Here is a 27,198-nt window from a genome sequence, read left to right as displayed (position 1 = left end):
AAGAAATGATTAACCTTAGTGAGGGAGGCATGTCAAAAGCTGAGATACGCCAAAAGCTAGACTTCTTGTGCCAAATAGTTAGACAAGTTGTGAATGCAAAGGAAAAATTCTTGAAGGAAATTAAAAGTGCTACTCCAGTGAACAAATAAATGACAAGAAAGTTACACAGCCTTACTGCTGATACGGAGAAAGTTTTAGTGGTCTGGATAGAAGATCAAACCAGCCACAACATTCCTTTAAGTCAGAGCCTAATCCAGAGCAAGGCCATAACTCTCTTCAATTCTATGAAGGCTGAGAGAGGTGAGGAAGCTGCAGAAGAAAAGTCTGAAGGTACCAGAGTTTAGTTCATGAAGTTTAACGGAAGCTGTCTCCATAACATAAAAGTGCAAGTTGAAGCAGCAAGTACTGACGTAGAAGCTGTGGCAAGTTATTCAGAAGCTCTGGCTAAGAAAATTCATGAAGGTGGCTACACTAAACAAGAGGTTTTCAATGTAGACGAAACATCCTTATGTTGGAAGAAGATGCCATCTAGGACTTTCATAGCTAGAGAGGTCAATGCCTGCCTTCAAAGCTTCAAAGGACAGGCGGACTCTCTTGTTAGGAGATAATGCAGCTGGTAACTTTAAGTTGAAGCCAGTGCTCATTTACCATTCCAAAAATCCTAGGACCCTTAAGAAGGATGCTAAATCTACTCTGCCCATGGTCTATAAATGCAACAACAAAGCCTGGATGACAGCACATCTGTTGACAACATGGTTTACTGAATATTTTAAGCCCACTGTTGAGACCTACAGCTCAGAAAAAAGCTTCCTTTCAAATATTACTGCTCAATGACAATGCATCTGTCACCCAAGAGCTCTGATGGAGATGTACAATGAGATTAATGTAGTTTGCATGCCTGTTAACACAACATCCATTCTGCAGCCCATGGGTCAAGGAGTAATTTCACCTTTCAAGTCTTAGTATTTAAGAAATACATTTCATAAGGCTACAGATGCCACAGATAGTGATTCCTCTGATGGATCTGGGCAAAGTAAATTGAAAAACTTCTGGAAAGGATTCACTATTCTAGATGCCATTAAGAAGATTTGTGATTCATGGGAAGAGGTCAAAATATCAACATTAACAGGAGTTTGGAAGAAGTTGATTCCAATCCTCATGGATGACTTTGAGCTGCTCAAAATTTCAGTGCAGGAAGTAACTGCAAATGTGGTAGAAATGACAAAAGAACTAAAACTAGAAGTGGAGGCTCATGGTCAAACTTTAATGGATGAGGAGCTGTTCCTTATGGATGAGCAAAGAAAGTGGTTTCTTGAGAAGGAAACTATTCCTGGTGAAGATACTGTGAAGATTGTTGAAATGACAACAAAGGATTTAGAATATGACATAAACTTAGTTGATAATGCAGGGGCAGGGTTTGAGAGGTCTGACTCCAATCTGGAAAGTTCTACTGTGGGTAAAATGCTATCAAACAGCATCACATGCTACAGAGAAATCATTCATGAGAGGAAGAGTCAACTGATATGGCAATTTCATTGTTGTCTTAAGAAACTGCTACAGCCACCCCAACCCTCAGCACCACTGCCCTGATCAGTCAGCAGCCGCTAACATCAAGGGAAGACCTTCCACCAGCAAAAAGATTATGACTCACCGAAGACTGAGATGATGGCTAGCATTTTTTCTAGCAATAAAGTATTTTGTAATTAAGGTGTGTACATTGGTTTTTTTTTAAGACATAATGCTATTGCACCCTTAACAGACTACAGTATAGTGTAAACACAACTTTTATATGCCCTGGGAAACCAAAATATTCACGTGACTTGCTTTATTGTGATATTTGCTTTACTGCAGTGGTCTGGAACCAAACCTGCAAGATCTCTGAGATATGCCTGTATGATATGTCCAGACATTTGTTTTCCTTATTTCTCCCTTTTGGACTCACGTGAACCCTTTCAAACTGAGGCCTTTCCATTTTCTCTTAATTCCTAGAAATTCTCCATTCTTTTGAAAATTATTTCCTTGGTTTTATTTTTATTTTCCTCTCCAAGATTCTTAATTGTGTTATACTATTTCTATTTCTATTCTCCATATTTCTTGGCTTTTCTTGATGCCTTCCAGGGAGAAGTTCCTAATTGTAAACCAACAACTAGGGAGAGTTCCTAATTATAAATTTCCAACTCACTAATTCATTCTTTAGTCATATTCCTTCTACTTTTTATCCCATCATTATCTTGTTTTAATTATATTTATTTTTTCCATATTCCACATACTATATTTTCCATAGTTAATATTTCTATCTGATTTCTCTTGGTGTTTTCTTATGGTTGTTTCATCTTGATAATTTCTAACTTTAACTCCTTACATATATTCATCACATATTAACTTCTTGGTCCAACTCTTCCAATAATTCTGCTTCAGAAGGTATATATGGTCCAGTGTGCTACTTTTTTTATGAAGTGATCGTCTCTTAAAGTGTCTAATTATTTGGGGGTTGGTGTCAAAGAAGGCCAAGTGGGGAACCAAAACTTTCATTCCAATGAGTGGTAATGAGGCCTCCAACCCTCATCCCTACTGTGTCACTGGAGACCATATGGTCAGCCTGGACATCTACCCCCACCAGGAGGTAACAAGGGCCTCCCCACCCTCCCCGCCCGCTGACCCCAGCTGGGGTGGTCAGCAAAGGTCTAGTGGAGAGTCAGAACATTCACCACTGCCCAGGGTAACAAGGACACATAACCTCTGCAGCATAAATTGAGGCAACATGAGGAAAAAAACAAGGTACCCTTTCCCATTCCAGCTGAGTTGGCATCAGTGGAGGCCTAGTGCGGAGCTAAAACTCCACCTCCACTCAGCAGTAAAGAGTAGCCCCTCTCCCATGTCAGCATCACTGAAAGCCAAGTGGGGATCCCAGACTCCCATCTCACCTAACAGTGACAAAGCAGCTCCTCTTTATTCCTGCCAGAGCAGTCTCAAACAAGGCCTGCTAAAACAGATTTAAGTAAGATCAAGAGTTTCATAATACCCAACATGTCCAGATTTCAACTAAAACCACTCAACGACCATACCAACAATCCCCACAAAATCTCAGCTTGGATGAGAAAAGACAATCAAGAGATTGTCAACGTTTCAATGCCAAAGGTATTAGAATTGTCTAACAAGGATTTTAACGTAGTCATCATAAAAATCCTTCAGTGAGCAATTACAAACACACTTGAGACAAATAAAAAATTTCTCAGCAAGGAAATAGAAGAGATAAAAAAACAAAATAGAAATTCTAGCATTTAGGCTGGCCCCATGGCTGAGTGGTTAAGTTCACGAGCTCCGTTTCAGTGGCCCAGGGTTTCGCCAGTTTGGATCCTGGGCGCAGACCTGGCACCACTCAACAAGTCATGCAGAGGCAGCATCCCACATAGCAGAGCCAGAAGGACCTACAACTAGAATATACAACTATGCACTGGAGGGCTTTAAGGAGAAGAAGGAAAAAAAAAATTCTAGCATTGAAAAATATACTCACCTAAGTGAAAAACTCAGTGGATGGGCTCAACGGCAGAATAGAGGTGATAGAGAAAAGAATTAGTGAACTTGAAGACAGAACAATAGAAACTGCACAATCTAAACAGAGAAAACAGAGTAGGGGGAAAAAAAGGAATAGCCTCAGGGCCCTGTGGGACTATAATTAAAGATCTAACATTCATGTCATCGGGATCTGGAGGAGTAGAAAAGGAGGGTGGGGTTGAAAAAATAATGGCTGAAAATTCCCCAAATTTGGTAAAAAGGCACAAGCTTACAGATTCAGGAAGCAGAGTGAATCCTAACAAGAAAAGTCCAAAGAAATTCATGCCAAGACACATCAAAGTCAAGTCTGAAAACTAAGACAAAGAAAAATATTGAAAGCACAAAGAGAGAAACAGCACCTTACCTATAGGGTTAAAAAACAATTTGAATGACAATAATTTCTCATCAGAAACCAAGGAAGAGGCATAACATTTTTCAAGTACTGAAAGAAAAGAACAGTCAACCCAGAATTTACATCCAGCAAAAATATCCTTCAATAATAAAGGGGAAATTAAGATGCCAGATAAAAGAAAATTAAAAACACTTGTGCCAGCTGACCTTCTCTAAAAGAATTGCTAAAAGAAGTTCTCTAAACAGAAAGGAAATGATAAAAGTAAGAATCTTGGAACATCAGGAAGAAAGAACAATGGAAAGAATAAAAATATGGGTAAATACAATAGATTTCCCTTTTCCTCTTGAGTTTTCTAAATTATGTTTGAAGCAAAACTTACAACACTGTCTAACACGGCTCTCAATGTATACAGCCAATTGTATGAGAAGTGGGGGAGGGTAAAGAGACGTAAAGGGAGGTTAAGCTCCTTCAGTTCACTCCAACTGGTAAAATGTGGACACCAACAGACTGTAACATGTTACGTGTATATATAAAGCAACATCTAGAGCAACCACTTAAAAAGTTATACAAGGAGATACACTCAAAAATACTACAGCTAAATCAAAATTGTATTCTAAAAAAAAAGTTCAAGTAACCCACTTGAAGGCAACAAAAAGAAACCAGAACAAAACAGAGGACAAACAGGAAACAAAAATTACAGTGGCTGACTTAAACACTAACATATCTATAATTACTCTAAATGGAGACGGTCTAAAAACACCAATTAAAAGACAGAGACTGACATCAGATCTGACATCTGAATGTCAGATAAAATAAACTTCAGAGCAAAGAAAATTACCAGGTACACAGAGACATTACATAATGATAAAAGGTTCAATCCACCAAAAAGACACAGGAATCCTAAATGTGTATGCACTAGATAACAGAACTGCAAAATACACGAAGCACAACTGATAGAACTGAAAGGAGAGACAGACAATTCCATAATTATAGTTGGAAATTTCACCACCACTCTCTCAACAACTGACAGAACAACTTGACAGAAAATCAGCAAGGATATAAGAACTCGACAACACCATCAACTAACAGAATTTTACCAATATTTACAGAACACTCTACCCAACAGCAGACTACACACTCTTCAAGTGCCTACAGAACATACATCAAGATAAACCACCACACCCTGGACCATATACAAACCTGAACAAATTTTAAAGACCGTAATGGGGTATCACCACACACCTATTAGAATGGCTAAAATAAAAAATCACAGACAGCATCAAGCGTTGGTAAGGGTTCAAAGAAAGTGGATCTCTCCTACACTACTGGTGGGAATGTAAAATGGTAGTTTCTCCGGAAAACAGTTTGGCAGTTTCTTAAAAAACTGAAAACTTACCATATGACCCAAAAATCACACTCCTGGGCATTTATCCTAGAGAAATGAAAACTAATATTCACACAAAAACCTGCTTACAATTGTTCGCAGCAGCTTTATTTGTAACAGCCTCAAACTGGAAATAATCAAGATGTCCCTCAAAAGGTGGTTACAGAAACTGTGGTACACCCACACCATGGAACATTCATACTCAGCAGCAGTAAAAAAAAGGACTACTAATACACACAACAACTTGGATGAACATCAAAGGAATTAAGCTGAGTGGGGAAAAAAGGAAATCTCAAAGGTCATGTATTATAAGATTCTACTTATTTATCATTCTACTCAGAGATGAAGAAAAGATTAGTGGTTGCTACAGGTGAGGAATGGTGAGGGGGAAGGAGATGGGTGTGACTAGAAAGGGGTAACATGAGGGAGATCTTTGCGGCGATGGAATAGTTCTGTATCTTGATTATGGTTACGGGGATAAAATGACATAGAACTATACACACACACTGTACCAATGTTAATTTTCTGGTTTCGATATTGTACTACAGTTATGTCAGATGTAAGCATTGGGGGAAACTGGATAAAGAAAACATGGGACTTCTCTAAACTACAACTGCAAGTTAAAAACCAAACACACACATCTGAATAGCCCAACAGTTTTGTTTGTTTTATCCTTTCTACTCTCTTCTTAGAAAGGTGTTGGCTCACATGACTTCATCCTCTGGACACTATTACTGGACTGGGGTGGGAGAGGAGCCAACGCATGAGCAAGACTGAGCCAACGAGGTTCACTGTGCTCAGAATTTGAACTGAAAGAGAGACTGGCCATCCACAAAGGCCCACAGCGACAAAGTCCGGTGACAACTGGTCCCTGGCAAGTCCAAGTCAGCTGACGTCATGAGGCAAGTAGCAGAAACTGTCAGGCTCCCTGTCTATGAGAATGCCTATTGAGAGAAAATTCCCTTTTAGAACGAATTTAGGTGGTGAATGGTTTCTGCTTCTTGCAACCAATGTCCGTGACTAAAACATACGCTTTGGAAAGGGAGATAAAGTAACAAAGATTTTTCTGCATCATAATTTGCTATGGCCCTGTCCCTATACTCCTGAAGTTTAAGATAGTTATCATTTAAACAATCTAATCCTTATCTCTACTTCATCTGACTCACCCAAGTCAGTGAGACTAGAGTTGAAAGGGAGGGGAAAAGTATCAGGTCTCTACTAAGGATGGTAACAAGATGACCCCATACGTACTAGATACTCCAGGCAGTCTACCCGAACTATGGCTTCCACCAAGAGGGTTTCAAAGCTAAGTGTAGGGACCTGGAATTTAAGGGTAGAAAGGAATGTCCTCCTGGATAAAAGTACACAAATAATCTGGAGGTTGGAATTCATTCACTCATCGTTAAGACTTTATTTCTTTATTGGAGGCGGATGGAGGTATATGATGTGCAAAGGGATTTCAATCTCTCAGGACCAAGGGCGAGGACCCTACCTACCAACTCAGCCCCAGCCAAGAGCCCCACCACGGCAGCAGCAACCACTCTAGGCCTGATGGGAAGTAAACTGAAAAGGGTCAGATGAAGGCCAGGCCACCATCTCCTCACCTCCTGGGCTAATCTCCACTTCTGGTCTCCCATCTCAGAACCCAGCACAGTGCAGAGTAGAACAGACACTGGCTTCAGACTGTATGGGCTCCAGTCCTGTTTCTGCCACTTCCTGCTGTGACTTCTCTGTGCCTCAGTTTCCTCACCTGTAAAAACGGAATTACAGTACCCACCTCATGGCACCAGGCATCAGTGAGATGATTACTGGCTTTACCACATTATCTTAGCTTTTATTTTCTGTGCCACTTCATTGGGTGGTTCCCAGAATAAACATGAGAAGTCAACTGAAAAGAAGTTGAAGCAATCCAAAGTTATTTTTATTTTTTTTCCACTGTTTCTGCTAATGTAAGAACAGAGCCATCACAGCAACTCAGCTCTATAAACCATCCAGCCCAAGACTGTTCTAGTGGTGAGGTTAAGAACAGACAGAAAGTCTTCCTCCATCAGGGACCTCTTCTCAAAGCACAAGGACATCTTCCATAGTGCATCAACACTCATCTGTCACCCAAAGACTTTAACGACAGCCTTCCTGATCCTTCTACATTTTTCGCTAGTAGTATTACCTTCTGAGGTTATGGACTCCAGGTCTGCTATATGATAGGTAGAGGAAAGCTTCCTTTTACATTTCAAGAAGTGTGGTTGGAGAAGTCTAGAACTGGAGAACATGACTCAAGAGACTTCAACCACTTCCCCCCTCTTAGCCTGTCCCTCCAAGGTGAGGAAGAATCAGTGTCCTCACCACGCCCCTTCTCCAGTGTTGGCATTCTTCAAGGTGTACAACCCAAGCCTTAGGAGGTCACTCACGGGAAGCATATGAGGATTTACACAAATGCAGGACAATGTGTTAGTTTTTCCTTTGGTCCCAGCACACACTGGGCCAGCATGTTTCAGGAGCAGTCCCTCCAGTGCTGTCTAGGCTACACTCCTAAGTCATGAATGGGTGGTTCAGGACCTCTGCCTGTCCTCAATGATTCCTAAAAGCTCACACAGTCTCACACAGTCTTACTGTCCTCGGTTCCTGTTGGTGTGTTATCATCCTACCTGTAAAGTTATCAAACTCCCTACCCACGGACGCCTCTTTCAGATTTCATATGCTCAAACTTACTAACCGCCTCCTGAATTCAGAAAGCTGTTACCTACCAGGTAATGCAAGAACGCAGTCTAATTCTGTGTGACTCACTGCTGAAACCAGCTCTGCAGGAGGTCAGGGAGGGAGAGCACAGTGCTTAAGATGCCCTCTCCCATCCTCTAACATGGCCCCTGGCCCTGCCCGCAGCACTCCAATCTGCCTTGTCTGAGACTCCTGCACAGTGTACACTTCTACCTGGCTGCCACTCGGACTGGCAGGTGAGGCTCCTGGATTGAACACAGGTGGCCTGGTTTGGATATATGCTGCACCATGGGTCAAGACCCGGGACCACAATTCCAGTCACGGCATGCTGTGGGCCCTCCCTGCCTCCAGATACTGAACAGAGTCACATTTTGGTTGCCTTATTTGTCACCTTAGCCAGAAACATTCTAGAGCATGGAAGGGAAGGAAGCCTGCTCTGGAAGATAGGTTCTCAGCCAAACTTAAAACCACCTTCGCATACAGGTATTATGAGAAGGAGTTAAGGAGGGGCTCAGAGCTCCATCTTCAGTGATTGTTTCTCCAGGGATCTGCACCTCCAGGGTTCAAGTTAGTACCAAGAGCCCTTACAGTCGAGTCAATGCCAAGATTCTTCCCACTTCTGTGCAAAAGGACAAAAAGTTGTATGGAACAGAAACAATGAAACACAGCCTTCATCATCCTGATGCCTAAGCTTTCTGGCAGCCAAGATGTTAACTCAGCTGGTTATCCCTATTCCACTTCCAAGCCCCGGAGAGAAATTTTAGGGGTCGGGTTTCTTCCCTCTGACTTGGCTAATTCTTCTTTCACCTCCAGTTGTATCAAGAGTGCCTTAGGTACTAGATGCAAAGCCTCAAGCCCAAATCATTTTCACCACAGGACTTACTGGCACGTCCTTCAAAGCCACTTCATTTGCTGTTCTGTTTCTCTTCTTCAGCCTTTCTGGACCTGCAGACTTTCTGGATACAGTAACTGCCCAAGGCATGATGAAAAAAAGAAAAGGGCCAGCTTCTACTTCTTGGCAACTGCTGCTGCCCACATCTGTAGTGGCCAAAGGGACTGAAAAATGACAGCTCAGTTCTCTTTGCCCTATGGTGGGTTTGAAATTAGGAGTTCCCAGGTCTCAGCAGGCTAGGCGGCAGCTGGCGTGGTTCCTAAGAGGGAGTTGCATGGGGAGCACTCTCCCATGGCTGCTTAGTGAAGCCAACAGCTTTGTCCAAAACAAGCCCTTCTGGCACTGAATAACTGGCTGGTGGGCCCAGATGATCCCAGGCCTCAGCAAAGGGCTCTCAATCCTCACTCCCACAGCTCCAGACCACATGGAAGTCTCCTCCCAACTTGGCACAGGGAGAGCACAGACTTCCAGAAGGAACTCCTTTATTAAATGCAGTGAGCAGTCCAACACTTCTCCTTGGCTACTGCTGGGGAATAAATGCCTCTGATCCACACACAGCCAGATCTGCTGGGGAGCTGGAGATTCTGTAGATGCTGGAAGACAATGCTCCTCTTGCTGGCGCCATACCACCTAGCCTAATGGTTTCACAAGACCCAGAGGCACAACCCTCAAGACAATTGGCGGGGAGGCAAAAACGACTGTCTTAAAGAGGTCTTCAGACAAGTGGACAGCTCAGCAGGACAGCACATGTGCCCAGGGCTCACCGTGCAGCAGCCATCACCAACCTGGTAAGGGAGGATGTATCACACAGTATCTTCAGGGTGCTGGAGGCAGGCGCTGTAGTAGGAGAGGTGGTGAACAAGAGTCAAAACTTTGCCAGGTTAACACATCCAGACCCTCTGACCCAATCATCCTACTCCTGAGAATTTATTCCAAAGAAGTAACTCTTGATAGGGAAAAAGGTGGATGCACAAGGACACGTTCTAGCAACCAAGCGGTTAACAGAATACAGACTCTGGAGTCAGACTCACCTCTACCACTTTTTAGGGAAACTGACAAGTGACTTATGCTCTCTGAGCCTCCTTTTTCTCATCTGTAAGATACAGATGACAGCATCTACTCCCCAGGGTTGTTGACAATCTACATAAAGTACCTAGAGTATACTATGTGTTCAACTACAAAGGTTAGCCTAAGGACAGGAAAATAACGTAGAGAAAAGGACACAGGTGAATTGTTAAGGGTGACAGAGTTGAAGGGAAGTTTTCCTTGATTGCTCTGACAATATCATTTTTTTAGGTATTGTCAATTTTTGTGTGTTGTGGAGGATGCCATAAACTGTTGAGCCCTGCAGCTCAGGAAGAAGGAAGCAAGGTAGAGAGAGTTGGCCTTTTTTCACCAAGGTTTTCCCCACTTGTCTAGATTTCACTTTTGGAAAACGCCTAAGACGTCTCTGAGAATGCAGTAAAGGCAGGAAGATGGAGGGCACAGGAGAGGGGGAATGAAGGGTCTGACAATCAGAACTGGAACGGATCCGCCTCCCATTTGCTCACCTGCCCAAAGGCAGGGCTGTGCACAGATGATTGCTCTGCCCTGATTAGGCCTACACCTGAGAGTGAGCCCCGCTCCCAGGGGCTGCGCAAGGGTTGCCGCAATGCCCCTTGCTGGGCGGACAGCTAGAGGGGCTGCCTGCCAGCCTGACAAGGTCATGGTGTGGCCAGAGGTGTCCACAGTATGGACAGAGAGAAGACCTTGTGACCACAGGAAAGGAGTGCATTCTCAAGACTCTGAGGGAGGGCGTCAGAGACAACATGGTCTCTGTCCCTTCCCTTCCCCCCGCAGCTTCTCAGCTGTAAGGAGTACATAATAGTCCAGGTCCATAAAGGAAACAGTAAATATTCATCAGTGCCAGAAACAAAACAGATAATTAAGTGCTTGCATAGACCTTAGGAGCCTAGCTGGTGTTTACATCTTCTTTCTTTTCAAATTCATTCTATTCATAAATATTGCAGTATGTAATCCCAAAATAAAAAAGGATTATTTTTTCAAACTGAAACAACATTATCACATATAAAAAGGTTAACAATCCCTTAATATCAACAATTATCCAGTTAGTGTTCAAATTTCCAATTGTCTCATAAATACCATAAATGGGTGGTTTGTTGCTCAACCTTTAAAAATTCATCTTCTCAAGGGAACCCTCATATACTACTGGTGGGAATGCAAACTGGTGCAGCCACCGTAGAAAACAGTATGGAGAGTCGTCAAACAATTAAAGACAGAAATACCATATGACCCAGCTATCCCACTACTGGGTATTTATCCAAAGAACGTGAAATCAACAATTCAAAGAAACTTATGCACCCCTATTTTCACTGCAGCACTATTCACAACAGCCAAGAAGTGGGAACAACCCAAGTGCCCATCAACTGAGGAATGGATAAAGAAGCTGTGGTATACACATTTATACACAATGGAATACTACACAGCCATTAAAAACACAAAATCGTCCCATTCACAACAACACGGATGGACCTTGAAGGTACGACGTTAAGCGAAATAAGGCAGCCACAGAAAGACAAATACCGTAGGATCTCACTCATATGTGGAAGATAAACTAACACAAGGACAAAGAGAACAGATTAGTGGTTACCAGAGGGGAAGAGGGTTGGAGAGTGGACATAAGGGGTAAAGGAGCATACACATACGGTGACTGACAATGCTGTACAACTGAAATTTCATGTTATAAACTATTAGGACCACAATAAAAACTTTTTTAAAAATTCATCTTCTCAAAGCCTGAGGAGATTCTGAGACAGCCCCTACTAATCCCACCACCAAAATAATCACTGATTAGACCAACCTCTTCACTAGACTAGATGGGAAAACAAAAGCTCAGAGGGCCTAGGTGATTTTCTCAGGTCCACACAGCTGGCTGAAGACAGGGGGCCTGACCCCTGGCCCTGTGCTTTCCCTGATAGCATGCTCCCTGGCAGTCTGAACCCTGAGGTAACTGTTAGAAGCTTTCAAGTCAGCAAGTCTTAATCTAACAATACCTCCTTTGTCTGTAAGAAAAGAATCACCACTAGAACCCTCCTAATAGCTACACACTCATTTTACTGAGACAAAAACTAAGCTCTTGAGTTAATACCATCAGGTAGAAGCCAGATCTTGATCTTCAGGCTGTACTTCAATTTAGCCATGGAAAAGGGTTCTCAACGGCCTCTACTCTCTTCTCAACACTACCTCCCTCCTCCAGGCCACAGAAGGCCGAAGAGGATCACCTCAGAGAGGAGGAAGGGATCACACGGTGGGGATCTGTGCTCTACTCGAGCATCACCGTGGCATCAGCAGAGGTTAAGACTCCTCGAAAATAGGCCCACACAGCTTTATAGGTCATTTCCATCAAACCATCAAGCAACCGATAATTTCTGTGCTATATAAATGTTTTAAAATATGAGAAAAAAATTAAAATGCTTCCCATCTCTTTCTGTAAGATAGAATTACCCCTTTGATACAACTGGACAAGGAAAGCACACACACACAAAAGCAGGGCCAGATTAAAGAAAACTATAGGCCAGTCTCACTAATCAGCACAGAGGCCAAAATCCTAAGTAAAATAAAAGCAAATCAAGAGTAGATAGGCTTTTCCTGGGACTGGCCCAGTGGCGCAGTGATTAAGTCTGGCACGCTCTGCTTTGGCAGCCCAGGTTCATTCGTGAGTTTGGATCCCAGGCACAGACATAAACCACTCATCAAGCCACGCTGTGGCAGCATCCCACATACAAAACAGAGGAAGATTGGCACAGATGTTAGCTCAAGGACAATCTTCCTCAAGCAAGAAGAGAAGGATTGGCAACAGATGTTAGTTCAGGGCCAATCTTCCTCATGCAAAAAAAGAAAAAAAAAAGGAGTAGATCCACCTTTCCTCTAAAGCACTTAGCTGCTTTCCTTTTTTTTTTGTTTCACTCTCTTGTTTCCTTTGCGTGCATGATAAAAATAAATTTGGGCACGTGCAACAAACCAGAATAGGACATATTGAACAAGCTACTCAATCTGGAATTTAGACAGTTTTATATTAGGAAATCTATTAAAATAATTCCTCATTTTAACTGATTAAAAGAAAATGTTTATGCTCACTCATCTCATTTGATTCCAAAAGGGCAATGAACAAAATTCAAAACCCATTGCTTATCAAGAGAAAGGAAAAGAATGAAGATAATCCTAGCAAACTAGAAACACGATTGGTACTTCCTTAACTTAAGGACCCGCATTATCAAACAATAATATAAAGCTCATGTAGGAACAGACAGGTCAAGGGTACAGAATAGGCCCACATGTGTACAGTAGTCTAGAATGTGAGAGCAGCAGATTCTAGATGAAGGAAGGAAGAATGAATGGACTCATCAATAAAATTGGATCCTTATCTCATTTAGCATATAAAAATAAATTCCAAGTGGATTGAAAAACTAAAGGTAAAAACAGGAGCATTTTAAGAAAGCACGAAAACAGTTTCAGTACAGGATGATGGGAAAGCTCTACAGATGGATGACGGTGATGGTTGCACAACAACGTTAACGTACTTAATGCCACTGAAAGGTAAGCCTAAAAAGAGTAAAACGGTAAGCTGCACATACGTAAATTTTACTACAATTTAAAAAATACATAGGGGCCAGCCCCGTGGCCGAGTGGTTAAGTTTGCGCGCTCCACTTCAGCAGCCCAGGGTTTTGCCAGTTCGGATCCTGGGTGCGGACATGGCACTGCTCATCAAGCCATGCTGAGGTGGTGTCCCACATGCCACAACTAGAAGGATCTACAACTAGAATATGTGACTACGTACTGGGGGGCTTTGGGAAGATGAAGGAAAAAAAATATATATATATACATGAAAAGAAAGCATAAAAAGATTATATTATTGCAATGGGAAGAGTTTTCTTAAGACACAAAACCTTGGAGCCATAAAGGGAAAAATTTGAAGATTTTACTATATAAAAATTTTTAATGTCTGTATCATAAAAGATCCTGAAACAAAAGTTAAAAGACAAGCACTTAATACTTAAATAGAAAGAAAGAAAAAAAGATAAGCCATTGACTGGAATAAAGTATATGCAACTTGTATAATAGATAAAGGATTAACATCTGAATATATAAAACTGCTATTAAACCAAATAAATAGATGCAGAATGACAAGCAATTTATATAAGAAGACATGCAACCTCATAAGTAGTAGGAAAATGCACATTAAAACAGTTTCATTTTTCACCCATCAAATCAAGAAAATTAAAAATACTGATCTCCACAGTTGCATTCTCATCACTGTGGCTTGAATTGTAAACCAGCAGAACCTTTTGAAGGGCAATTAGTCAGCAGCCAGCCTGACCTTAGAGTCACACCCCCCCCACTTACTGGCCTCTAGCCTGCAGACATATACCATGAACAAGGGTGTTCCCTACACCACTATTTACGCTATCAGAAAACAAAACATAATTCACTCTCTATCTAACGGGAGGTGGTAAAGCATGCTTTTGTACACCTGCCCAGTGAAATACTAGGCCATTGACAACAAATAGGTCTCTGTGTAACCAACAACAAAACATGTCACATGTTTTGTAAACAACGGCTAGTTACAAAACAGTCCATGTTCTGTGATCCCAGTTTTGTCAAAAAAATAAAATAAAATAAAGTACTTTGTGTAGAAAGAAAAATCTAGAAGAATGTGTATCAAGCTACTAACTGTAGATATCATCTCCGAGAGTGTATCATAGGAAATTTTCACTTTCCAAATTGTATTATTTCTGTAATGTTTGAATTCTTTAAAATGAGTGTAATCAGGGGCTGGTCCCGTGAGCGAGTGGTTAAGTTGGTGAGCTCCGCTTCAGTGCAGCAGGGTTTCGCCGGTTCAGATCCTGGGCGTGGACATGGCACCACTCATCAAGCCATGCTGAGGCAGCGCCCCACACAGAACAACCAGAGGCACTCACAACTAGAATATACAACTATGTACTGGGGGGCTTTGGAGAGAAGAAGGAAAAAAAAAAAGATTGGCAACAGTTAGCTCAGGTGCCAATCTTAAAATAAGGGTAATCACTTTTGTAATTGAAAAAACAAGGAATAAAATAAGTAAGAACCTCTCTGCAAAAAGGCTGGGGGTGGGGGGGCACGGTAGCTATGATCCCTATGAACACCAGGTAACAATCTCTGTGCAGCAATGTCCCCTGAAAAGGAAGAGGCAGAAGAGCTTCTGGAACAGTTGGGAACTGTCACCTGCCAACAGTACCCAGCCGCCCAGTTCCCAGACAGGGTTGGTGTGGTGGGAATGAGGGGAACAGGACCAGGCCTTCAGTCACGGCAGCCTGCATAGCACCGTGCCCTGCACAGGAAGGCCTTGGCTGAAACAGAAGATACTGAAGGAAAGCACCCTGAATACTGAACTCCAACTACTTTTTTCTTTAACCTCTGATCTTTGGGTGGCTCTCCAGTCACCTCTTTAAGATTAGAAACACTTTACTTAAAAAGGCCATAACAGAAACTAGATCAGCTACGAGGAATTGATGGTGAGTTCCTGGGTAAGAGCTACAAAAACCTAGTTGTGCCCTAAAAAAGATGGCAACGAATGCCAAGATCTGGAATGGCACAATGCTGGAAAACCGTTGGTCAAAGAAGAGTATTAGCTAACTAGCTTCCATCACAACTTCTGACTGATGAAACCAAGAATGAGAGGAGAAGAGGAATGGAGAGGGAAAGTAAACAAAAAGATTAGGCACTAGGCACAGCTACACACTTGAACATACTTACATATCTAATACTCACAACAATCCAGGGAGCGTTAGAGAAAAAGAGACTCACAGAGGTCCCTAACTTGCTCAAAGTTACAAAGCTACAAACCCCCGAGTCTGGATTTGAATGTGGTCTGCCTACAAGTCCAGTGCACTGGCAGCTCCTCCAAGCAGCCAGTCAGCCAGCCCCCAACTTCCAATATGGAGCCTGTGTCCTCAGTTTTCCCAGGCAGACTCACCTGTGAGCTGGAGGGCAGTGCCTGGGAGGTGGGCTCGTCTGACGGCGCGGCTCCTGAGCCCATGGGGCTCAGCGTCGTGATTCGGCTCGGTTGGCCACGTAGTGTCAAAGTAATGGTGGTGGGGACCTTCAAGCCTGAGTGAGAGAGGAAAGTAGGTTTTTTTTCCCACAGCCTCCACCTTCTTTTCCTGGAGAGTTTCTTCCCCACATAACACATCCCCCTCGGCCTCCCGCCTAGGCCTCCTCCCCAGCTGGGTCACCTGTGCCCTACTGGTCAGTCTGAAAAACAGCAGGAAACAGCCTGTATTCTCTCAACCTTTCTGGGGGACAGACCCACATGGCTGAATCCCTGAGGGTCAATGCCAGGACCCCTTGGGGTTGGGTTCAACATCATACCCCGCTCATGTGAGATGGGAAAGTCCTGGGGGAAGATCCCCTACCTGGGAGTCCCCACGGTTCTCATGAGAGACTCACCTGATGCTTGGTTAGAGATCTGAGCCAGGCCAGGGAGGCTGCTTGCCAACTTAGCGAGGCCCCCATTGGTCAGCAGCTGGTGGATGGCTGTGGGCTTCCCACCAGGAGTGGCACCCAAGGAGGAGAGAGTGGTGGCCACAGGAATGGTACGGACAATGGTGCTGGTGCCCGTGGTGATGGCACCCAGGCTCTGCATGGGGGTGGGCAACTTCACACTGGTGGCCTGTGGGACACACAAGCCCAGTTGATCAGAAGCTGTTGTCCAACAGCAACATTCGAGTGTGGAGGGCCCATAGCATATATTAAGGGCTACCATGTATCAAGTGCCTACTACATGCAAGGTACTCTTCTAGGCATTTTCCATATATTATCTTATTTAATCCTCAAAACAACTCTGCAAGGGTAGTACTATTATTATTCTCATTTTACACAGATGGAAACAGATACAGAGAGGTCAAGAAACTTGCTCAAGGTCACACAGTAAGTGATGGAGCCTTAACCTTTGGTAGCTCCTAACTGTGAAGTCAGAAAGCTGTTTGTCCTTGACCCAGACTCCAGACCCAGTCTCCCTGCCAAAACCAACTAAGCTGAGGAGGCCTCCTCCCCACACCTGCCCAGTCCAGTGGAAGGCAGATGTGTACCTGTGGGGCTGGCCCTGGGGAGGAATTTGCTGGGAGGCCAGAGGTCTTGCTGCTGATATCCTGCAAGCTGAAGCTGAGACCTTGGAGAAGACTGCTGGCTGACGTGGGCCCTAGGAGAGGATATAAGAGACATCAGCACAGGTTCAGTCCCTTATCCCAAGAATGGCCACGCCCAGCCACCCTCAACAACCAAGATACCAATGCTCTTTCCCTCAGACATTCCCAGCGCTCTCAGAAAGATGCCAGGGGGCCAGCCCCCGGGCATAGTGGTTAAGTTCAGCACGCTCTGCTTCGGTGGCCTGGGTTCCCGGGTTCAGATCTCAGGCGCAGACCTACACCACTTATCAGCCATGCCCTGGCAGCAACCCACATACAAAATAGAGGAAGACTGGCAGAGATGTTAGCTCAGGGCAGATCTTCTTCAGCAAAAAAAAAAGACGCAAGGAAGGGCTCCCCAGGCATGCACGCTGGATGCCCACATAAGGAAAGGTACTATTCCAGACACACTGCCTTAGATTTGCTGTGCACATCCCAACCTGCTCCAAACCACCTGTCCTACATTTCGGACAGTTTTAGGAAAACCAAAGAGAGACTGAACCCCACTTCCCAGAAATCTTAATTCCCTCCTTTCTTTTCAGGGAAGAAGGAGGACTTTTTAAGCCAAAAGAATCCCCAATACACTTTACTTTACACACAGTCTAGTGGCCTCAAAGCAGAGGAAGGTCTTGCAGGAGAAGAGCATCTGCAGTGCCTTGGCCCTGCTGGACTCCAGCGACTAGCCTTTTAGTGCAGGGTCGGGGTGTGGAAAGCGAGGAGACGAGCACAGGCAGGAAAATGTCTCGTATTCCTAATGCCCAGTATAGCACCATTTACAGTTTCACTCAATCAGACATGCTTAAAAACACCAAAATGAAACACAATACATACGTCTCCCACCAGCTGCTTCTCCTCCTTATAGTACAGACTGGGATACTTAGTCCCTGTAGATATTAAGGCCAAGAGCTCCCCCAACTCCAAGCTAATTCCAGCTTCACGTCGAGCCTCTTTAACAAGCCTGAGACCAGAGGAGCATTCTCCAGACTCGGCTCCAGGGATGCTTCCCAGGACCACCCTCCTGCTGCAGCCCAAAAGGCTCGGCTGGGAGGTAGGAAAGGCTGGGCTACCAGTTACCTGGGAGGGAGCTGCCAGGAGAGGTGGCCACCAGGCGGCTCTGGAGTGTGTGCAAGGCACTGGGCGTAGTGCTGCTGGAGACTACCGAGGAGGCTGGGCTGGCTGAGACTCCCCCTTCAGAAGCATTTGACCTGGAGACAAAGACAGGAGCTCCACTAGCCAAAGGTCGAAGGGTAGCAGACCCTGACAAGACAGTGAGGGTCCAAAGTGGGGCCCAGCAAGGCTTTCAGCAATGGACACAAGGCTAGAACCTTTGGTTTCTCTGTCCCACCTGCTGAATCCGGCCTCAAGTCCTTTTTAAAGTCAGGCCTTGAAGCAAGAGCTACAGGGTGCTTTGCAAACTTTAAGTAGAAATGAACTGTGAGTTGACCCAAAAGAAAAAGATACCACTCAGAAAGAAGTCACATTACCAAAACTGACAGAATCCAAAATCCATCATCTTCCCAAAGCACTAAATAGACCAAAGAAAAGGTGAAGAGAAAGAAGAGAACAGGGCCAAACAGACCAAGAAACAGACTCACTTGGTTGTGGTGAGAAGCCCTGTGAGCTCCTTGGCCCCTGTGGGAGCTTGCCCCAGTGTCATGGTGACCGGCTTCCCTCCCGCAGCTGCAGAACAGAAAACCCAAAGGTCACAGGTCAGTCCTGTGTGGCCCCAACCTTTCAGGGTCCACAGCCCAGGCTAAATGCAAGATATTATGGACAAAGACCAGAAGATGGAAAATGAAGAATAACTACATAGAATAGGGAGAGTTGGGGTTATTTTCTCCTTCTATTTCTAGACTTTCTATAATATTTTATCTTTAATTGAGACCAAAAAAGAACAAAATATACGATGCTTTGAATGACCCCACAGCTTCCTCTGATCCTGGCTCTGCCGCCCTGATCCTAGTTCACATCAGGTCATTGCCCACTCTCCTCCATGTACAACCTCCTACTCTCTTCACTCCAGGCACCTCCTGCACTGAAGCAGAGGCTGAGCCACCCAGCAAGAATCACAAAGAGAGCAACGCTCTGCCCTGCGAGAGCTCGGTCAGTTTTTACTTAAACAGGCCAAGAGAAACTCACCTTCTGGAGCTCCTCCTTGAGAAGGAGTACAAGGCCCTCCAGGTGTGTCCCCTTGGGAGATAAGGGACACCTTGATCTTTGGTCGCTTGGAGGTCTTACTGCCAGGAAGAGGACTGGAGGGATGGTGCCGCTTCAGCTGGACCCTAAGATCCTCCTTCTCTGCTTCCTCCGTTTGTTCTGATGAAATGGGAACTAAGAGATGGATCTGAGGTAAGGTTCTCCACAATGCGAAAGAGGCCGACAGACACTGACAGCCAGTACCAGCAGGGGCATGGCCGTGTGTGGGAACACACGGAAGAACCATTCCACGTAAGAAGTCACACATCAGCAGGCTGCCAGTGCCTCAAGCCCCACCTGTGCTGGAGCTCCACCTTGGCCCTCTCAGAGGATGGCTTCACCCCCACCCCTCACCCGGTCCTGGAATAGGAAGGAAGGGGCTTTAAGCTGGTAGGAACAAAAAGAAAGGAGAAGACATCCCGACCCTGCCTAGCAGAAGCCAATCAAAAGACAGAGGACTCAGCACACGGGCCTAAACAGTGCTTCCCAGACTCAAAGAACATGATGATCGTCCTGTTTCAGGCCCTGCCCCACGTCACACAGCCGGAGGACACTAAACATTCTACAAAGAAGCAGTGGAGAAGCAGGCTATCCAGTCCTCTCCAAGGGGAGATTTTTACAAGGCTCTGAGAGTCCCACCCTGCCCTAAGAGCCCAAGGTTGAGGGTTTGCCTGCCAAACGGAAGCAACGAGAAGGATTATCACCAGGACTCAAGGCTGGCGTTGAGCATCTACTAGGTAAGGGAACACCTCAGCCAAGACAACTTTATAGTTCCTGTCCAAAAATAACAGGCAACAGTGGCCCATGTCACAACGTAGTCCCTAGGTCATTTTATTAGTACAGAGTAAAGGCCATCTGTTCACACATGGGTTTCCCCCTCCACTGAACCAATGAGACTCATCCTACACATGGCCAAGCCTCTTAGACTCAAGTTATCTGTCAGGCTTCCTCATAGATCCCCTTCTCTTTAAACCCAGAAGCCCATCTAGTCCCTCTTCTTAGCATAGGCAATCAGGGGTAGGGTGGGGAGAAAGAGAGCAGTCACACAAGGATTAGGGGTAATCCTGGCATCGGGCCACAGGGAGCTACGCTAGACCAGGTCAGGGCATCACCAGCTGGAAGGATTGCTTAGGGAATAAATGCACTGACTAAAATCAAAGTAGGAAGGGGGGTAAAAGGGAAAGGAGTTACAGGTTTTATGCTGATAAATGGTGTGTGCTTGCAGCAGCCAAGATGAAGTAGGAAGCCAAAGGCGGGGAGAAAAACACACAAGGAAACTCAGGCTCACAGGCAATGGTCCATAGGCATACACAGGAGAAGCAGAGCCAAGAACCAGAATAAGAGACAAAAAGAGAAAAACACCATGAGAGGTAAACAGAAAGAATGGAGAAAAAGCAACGACTATGGAGTAAGCAGAAAGAATTAGTAAAAAAAAAAAAAAAGACTCAGAAGATAGAAAAAGGCAGAAAAGAACAGGAGGAAACTAAACAGAGACAAACGAGAGGCAGTGATGGGGAAAAAATAAGAGGGAGAAGGGGAGAGAAGCAGAGAGCAGAGGTGAAAGGTGAGAGAAAGAGTGATACTCACCAAAGAGACAGGAGGAGGTGCCGGGAGGAAGAGCTTTCCTCACCAGCATATTTTGTTTCAGAAAAGCAGCAAACTGTGCTGGAATGAATCAGAAAGAATTACAGAATCATAGCCAGCCAGAGAAAGAAGAAAGAGGAGGAGTAAGAAAAAGATACGAAAGTGTTCTAGAAAATGGTCAACAGGGGCTTTTTCTGGAATTACTGTATGGATTTGAAACCTGACTCTGCCATTTAGTAGCTCCTTAGAATCATCTATAAACTGAAAATAATAAATGTACCTGCCTCATGGGGCCACTGCCAAGATTCAATGAGCAAGAACAAATTAAGTGCCAAGAAAAGGCTCTAGCACGCAGTAAAGGTTCTATAAACACGAGCTATTATCATGCCCCTGCCCATGGGCTCTGCCACAGCCAGGGTGCAGCACCTGCTGCTCTCCCCCACGACACTCTGGGGCCCGTTTCAAACTCAGCTCACCCATCAGCCTTCCAGAGTTTCTTAGATCCTCAAGTGATTATCCCTCCAGAAGCACAGCAGACTGCTGGCTTTCTCTTCATCAAAAGTCTAAGGGTCACCACCCACGGGGAACTTGCCACCACTTAAGAAGATCCAGGTCACAGAACATCCACGTGGACCCTAGGGCCTAGTCTCTTTTTTGCCTTCACCACTCTACTCACACTTCTGCTCCTTGTTAGCACCACTCTTCAGGGCAACCTCTAAGAGGCCTGGGTTTAGGTCCTGACCCTTTGGCTCCACTAAAACACAGAGGAAGTGAGCAATCAGCCTCCTGTCACCTCCACATCTCTCTACTTGACATCTCTCTGGCTGCTACCTCTTCCCAGGTACCTGAGAATCTCAGATGACACACACTCCTGGACACATCATCAGACACCAACACCCAAGAGGCCTCACCTCAGGGCTTCCCAAATGATCAAAGCAGGGGCGAGGTAGAGCTACTGTTTCTTCTTCTCTCCCTTCCCACTGAACTCTCCCTTTTCTATAGCTTCTTACACAGCACTCACTATTCTCCAAACTCTATTTTCAACCATAAAAGTATCTCCCAGTCTAATCTAAAAACTATCTACAGAGACCCCTGGGAAACTTCACTCAAAGTCCCAGAATGGGAATCTTAATTTTTCAAGGGCAGAACAAAAAAAGGGCGCAACACCAGTTAAGCTGCCCTAGAATCTGATGAATAAAGCCAATCACTCCGTCCCCAGGATGTGGAGAGCTCCCTGACTGCACGAGTGGCTGCACAGGGCCCAGAACTGTACACACAGCTTCCCCAGCTGGGAGTTAGAAAACCATTTGAGGCCAATATACGTGTAGTCAGCTCACAAAGCCTAACTTCCCAAAACACCAAGACAAAGCTGTACTCAGAGGAACTGTACAGCTCCACCAGTGCAGACCTTTTGTGATGTTTAACAGCCCTCAGTATTCATTTCAACCAAATTTTGCCTGGACAGAAATGTGGGAAAGGGTGCCTCTCACACACCCCTGGAAAAAGCTGCAGATGCCAATACTTTCCAACTGCCACAAGACATCAACTGCAGAAGGCAGAACCCCAGAGAGGCCATGGGGCCAGGTGCCCATACCTTGGGCTTGTTTGTGGGTCAGCACAGCTTCTGTCCGCTGCATGTGTCTCTTCAGCAGCTGAGAGCTCCCAATCTGACTGGACTTCTGGGAAGAGGCCACTGTAGTCACTTTGGTCTTGGGACTGGAGGTTGGGCTGCTGGACACACTGGAGAGATCCTGAGTAGGGTGGGGACAAGGGTGTAGCCATTGTTGTTTGGATTTGACCATCAATCATCATGCCTCTCTGGAATTCCCTGGTCAGGAATTCTCCTTGTAGGAACTCAGAGGCCCACAGCACTGGCAAGGCAGACAGGCATCCCCAGGAAACGAGGAACCAACTCTGCAGTCCTGATTCCCCAGCAAAAGAGCTCTCCCCCTGCCTGCATTACCTCCGAGCCCGAGGGTGAGGCAGGCAGCTTGGCAGCCGGCGAGGCAGGTCGACTGCCCCGCTCAGGGACCTCAAAGGCCAGGTCTCTGCGGGCTGCGTCCCGGGGCTTCTTCTTCTTCTCAGCATCCTGATCCCGAGGCTCGGAGCCCACGTGCCCCTCAGCACGAGTGAGCACTCCAGTCAGAAAGTCCACAATCTCATCCTATGTAAAGAGGGGCCGATGCCTCTGAGTCCTCATCTGCAGAACAGGAACCTCCCCAACATGTGCAACTAAAATCGATTCATCTCTGCTTTGGCATCAGATGTGCCGGTCCCTCCCCCGCACACAAAGCCTGGCACAAACTCCAGCCTGAGCCAAAGACCAGCAGGAGCCTGAGTCCAGAAGCCTCTGTGAGGTGGCGCCCTGCAGCAGTCGCACCCCACGACTCCTCCAATAAACCCTTTCTCCTCTGATGCTTTACTCACGTCTTCGTTCGCTCCTTTCCTTTTCCCTTTTTCTCCCTCTCTCTTTTCCCCTTCTCTTTGCTTATGATTTAGGCCTACCAATGGTCCCAGTGGATACTCCCTCACCCTTCAGAGTCAAAGAGGCTGCTGCCAACAAGACCGAGCCTAAAAGGTTATGGAAAGGTAGGCCTAGCCAAGAAAAACACATAAAGCAACTGTGTACCTGAATACATCTATCCACCATGCTCTGAGTCAATCCTTCTGATTTCTTCTTTGCTTTGCTTATTCTAAGAGAAAAAAAGGAGGAAATGTTTACTTTCTAAACATTCCATGGCATCATATGGAAATAAGAATGGATTTCTCTTCTGTGTTGATTATTTTCTAGTGCACAGGAAGGAAGACTACATTAGCCCTTAGGCATGTATCACAACCTATCTGAACCTCAGTTTCCACATCTGCAAAATGGAGAATCATGACACCTCATTCGTGGATTTGTGGGGATTACACAAAATAACATATGTAAAGAACCAAAGAACACATGGAAAGTGCCTGGGACTGTATACTCCAGAAGTCCTATACCTACGGCTTCAGAGATAAACTCTACCCAATTGCTAAGACTTCATCTAGATGTCCTCCAGCACAGGCCCAAACCCTGAGATGACTGCGCGCTTTGAAATGAGATGAGTAGGAGGAGAGGAAGGGTGGTCACAGGTTAGTTCTAAAGGGATAAGAGAAAATGACCACAGCCAGCTACATGGCCCTCTGAAAGTTCGTCTTAAAAGCCCTGGCTTCCAAGTGGGGTCTCAGCAGAGAGAAACAGGGCACCAAGTGACATTGTGAGCCTCCAAATTCTGAAACCCCAATTTACTGGTTTTTGGCTTCTGACCTTGTGTAACACCTTCATTTTACAGATGAGGACAGTGAGTCCCAGAAGTTGAGCAATTTACTCAAGCTTCTTAGCAAAAGGAGCCAAGGTTAAATTGAGGTCTCCCAATTCTCAGTCCAGCGCTCTTCGCCCCACGCAAATGTGTGTCCAAAGCAGCGTCACAGTCCAACTCTCACTAAGGGTATTCCTACCTCTCCCACTCCCTCACAGCAACGCAACACATACAATCGATTCTCCTGTCTGAATTACCAAGAAAAGTCATGTATTTACAACAAAACACTGCCCTGAGCATCCAAGGATTAGATACTAGGTTCCTAAGAAGCTAGAGAAAGACAAACGCCAGGAAGACTTCTCCAAAACATCTCTGGGTAGGAAACCGACAAGACAGGTGGGAGCAGGTACTTGCTCTAAGCTCTCTAGTTACAGCACACAAATGAAATTAATCTCTAAGACTGAGCACATAAAAGAAGGAGGCCCAGGGATTAAGTTCTTGCATTCTGCTTCGGCAGCCCAGGGTTCGCCGGTTTGGATCTCGGGCGTGGACACATGCACTGCTTATCAAGCCCCGTTGAGGCAGCGTCCCACATATAAAATAGAGGAAGATGGACACAGATGTTAGCTCAGGGCCAATCTTCCTCAAAAAAAGGAGGCTCAATAAATGACACAACCTCTTTTTCAGTACATTTCCTGACAAGATAACTAAAGGCCCTACAGGCAGCCAGACTTGTAAGGGAAGAACGGCCATCTCAAAGACTAAAGTGTCTTCTTAAAACCCCTTCCAAACTGTGACTGTTTACATTCCAAAATATATAAGAGGATGCTTAATACAAATAAAATCTATGTTCATACTCATCCTCAGTAAGAAACAAAATATACAGAGAGGCCTACCCCAGGAAAAGCATGATGACAAAGACTATATTTACAGAGTCTCAAAGTATCTTCTCCCCATAAGATAACTACTAATTACAAGGGGAAAAATAGTAAATTTACAGTGGAGAAACCTGGCAGATGCTCCCTTAACCATGTGATCAAGGTGAACACGACCAGTGATAAGACACAGGAACATCACGCATTCCGAGCAGATGCACTAAAGGCACATCACCTCTGTGGCATTCCTGCCAAAAATGCATATTCTCAATCTAATCACAAAAAACTGTCAAAAACCCCCTAAAGGTGAGACCTGAAACCATAAGGCTTCTGGAAGAAAACGTAGGCAGTACACTCTTTGACATCAGTATTAAAAGGATCTTTTCGGACACCATGCCTTCTCAGAGAAGGGAAACAATAGAAAGAATAAACAAATGGGACTTCATCAGATTAAAGAGCTTCTTCAAGGCAAATGAAAACAGGATTGAAACAAAAAAACAACCCACTAACTGGGAAAAAATATTTGCAAGTCATATATCTGACAAAGGCTTAATATCCTTAATATATAAAGAACTCTCGCAACTCAACCACAAAACATCAAACAACCCAATCAAAAAATGGGCTGGAGACATGAACAGACATTTCTCCAAAGAAGATATACTGATGGCCAATAGGCACATGAAAAGATGCTCATCATCGCTGATCATCAGGGAAATGCAAATCAAAACTACACTAAGATATCACCTTACACCCATTAGAATGACAAAAATATGTAAAACTAATAGCAACAAATGTTGGAGAGGTTGCGGAGAAAAAGGAACCCTAATACACTGCTGGTGGGAATGCAAACTGGTGCAGCCACTATGGAAAACAGTATGGAGATTCCTCAAAAAACTAAAAATAGAACTACCATACGATCCAGCCATCCCACTACTGGGTATTTATCCAAAGAGCCTGAAGTCAGCAATCCCAAAAGTCCTGTGTACCCCAATGTTTATTGCAGCACTGTTTACAATAGCCAAGACGTGGAAGCAACCTAAGTGCCCATCAACAGACGAATGGATAAAGAAGATGTGGTACATATATACAATGGAATACTACTCAGCTGCAAAAGAGAACAAAATCATTCCATTTGCAATAACATGGATGGACCTTGAGAGAATTATGTTAAGTGAAATAAGCCAGCGAGAGAAAGATAATCTGTGTATGACTCCACTCATATGAGGAATTTAAAACTATGGACCAAGAACAGTTTAGTGGATACCAGGGGAAAGGTGGGGTGGGGGGTGGGCACAAAGGGTGAAGTGGTGCACCTACAACATGACTGACACACATTAATGTACAACTGAAATTTCACAAGATTGTAACCTATCAATAACTCAATAAAAAAAAAATAAAAAAAATAAAAAGTCAAAAACCCAAATTGACAGCCTAGAAAATAACTGGCTAGAAGTCTTCAAAGTGTCAAGGTCATGAAAGACAAAGAAAGACTGAGTAACAGCATCAAATTAAAGGAGACTGAGGAGACACAGCAACTAACAGTAACCTGTGATCTTGCACTGGATCCTGGACCAGAAAAGGGACATTAGAGAGACAAGTGACAAAATCTGAGTCTGTAGATTAGACAATAGTATCGAATCAATGTTAATTTCCTGACTTTCATAATTATCCTTTGGTTACGTAAGATGCCAACATTTGGGAAATCCAGGTTAAGGCTATATGGGACTTTTTTGTACTATTTTTTAAACTTTTTATAAATCTGTTAGTTAAAATGTTTTCTACCATCCCCCTTCCACTGAACCAGATTAGTCTACAGTTACATCTCTCCCTTACAGGCATCTCTCTAACACTGCAACATGGCTCTCTTGCAGCTCTCAGGAAACCCACTCACCTGAGATTATCATCAGCTCCCCCAACCACTACCAAGCTGTTCTCAGCACGAATCTTCTCCCGGAAGTCCTCCATGGCTTCAGGGTGACACTGCAGGGAATTCTGACCAATGACAAACAGGACTGGAGTCTTCATATCCAAGAGGGGATCATCCACATCCTAAAACAGGTACAGGTTTTACAATTGGCTGGCTCATATTCACTGAGCACTGACCTGGCAAGTCTGCTCAGGAGTCAGCTGGGCAACTG

The 27,198-nt window shown here is 44.6% G+C and overlaps 1 protein-coding gene across 7 annotated transcripts in view; it reads right to left on the bottom strand.

Annotated features, from left to right (window-relative positions):
• Nucleotides 1-27,198, bottom strand: part of KANSL3 (KAT8 regulatory NSL complex subunit 3) — a 56,673-nt gene that overhangs the window by 5,395 nt on the left and 24,080 nt on the right. For 2 of the 7 annotated variants that reach the window (XM_046660342.1, XM_046660341.1), the window contains exons 11-22: nt 26,952-27,109; nt 23,531-23,594; nt 22,865-23,065; nt 22,496-22,652; nt 20,905-20,982; nt 19,261-19,452; nt 18,717-18,801; nt 18,196-18,326; nt 17,026-17,135; nt 16,385-16,607; nt 15,912-16,045; nt 3,376-9,735 (exon numbers count right to left, since the gene is read on the bottom strand). In XM_046660342.1, coding sequence (XP_046516298.1) covers nt 9,715-9,735; nt 15,912-16,045; nt 16,385-16,607; nt 17,026-17,135; nt 18,196-18,326; nt 18,717-18,801; nt 19,261-19,452; nt 20,905-20,982; nt 22,496-22,652; nt 22,865-23,065; nt 23,531-23,594; nt 26,952-27,109 — 1,554 coding nt within the window. In that variant the 3' untranslated portion in view covers nt 3,376-9,714. Of the gene's footprint in view, nt 1-3,375; nt 9,736-15,911; nt 16,046-16,384; nt 16,608-17,025; nt 17,136-18,195; nt 18,327-18,716; nt 18,802-19,260; nt 19,453-20,904; nt 20,983-22,495; nt 22,653-22,864; nt 23,066-23,530; nt 23,595-26,951; nt 27,110-27,198 lie in introns of those variants that run through there. The other 5 variants (XR_006888483.1, XR_006888484.1, XR_006888485.1 and 2 more) reach the window with 5 other exon arrangements.

Source organism: Equus quagga, chromosome 5 (genome assembly GCF_021613505.1).
Source record: "Equus quagga isolate Etosha38 chromosome 5, UCLA_HA_Equagga_1.0, whole genome shotgun sequence".
Taxonomy (NCBI): Eukaryota; Metazoa; Chordata; class Mammalia; order Perissodactyla; family Equidae; genus Equus; species Equus quagga.
The sequence above is the reverse complement of the archived record's forward strand: the minus strand, read 5'-3'. Positions and strand labels throughout refer to the sequence as shown.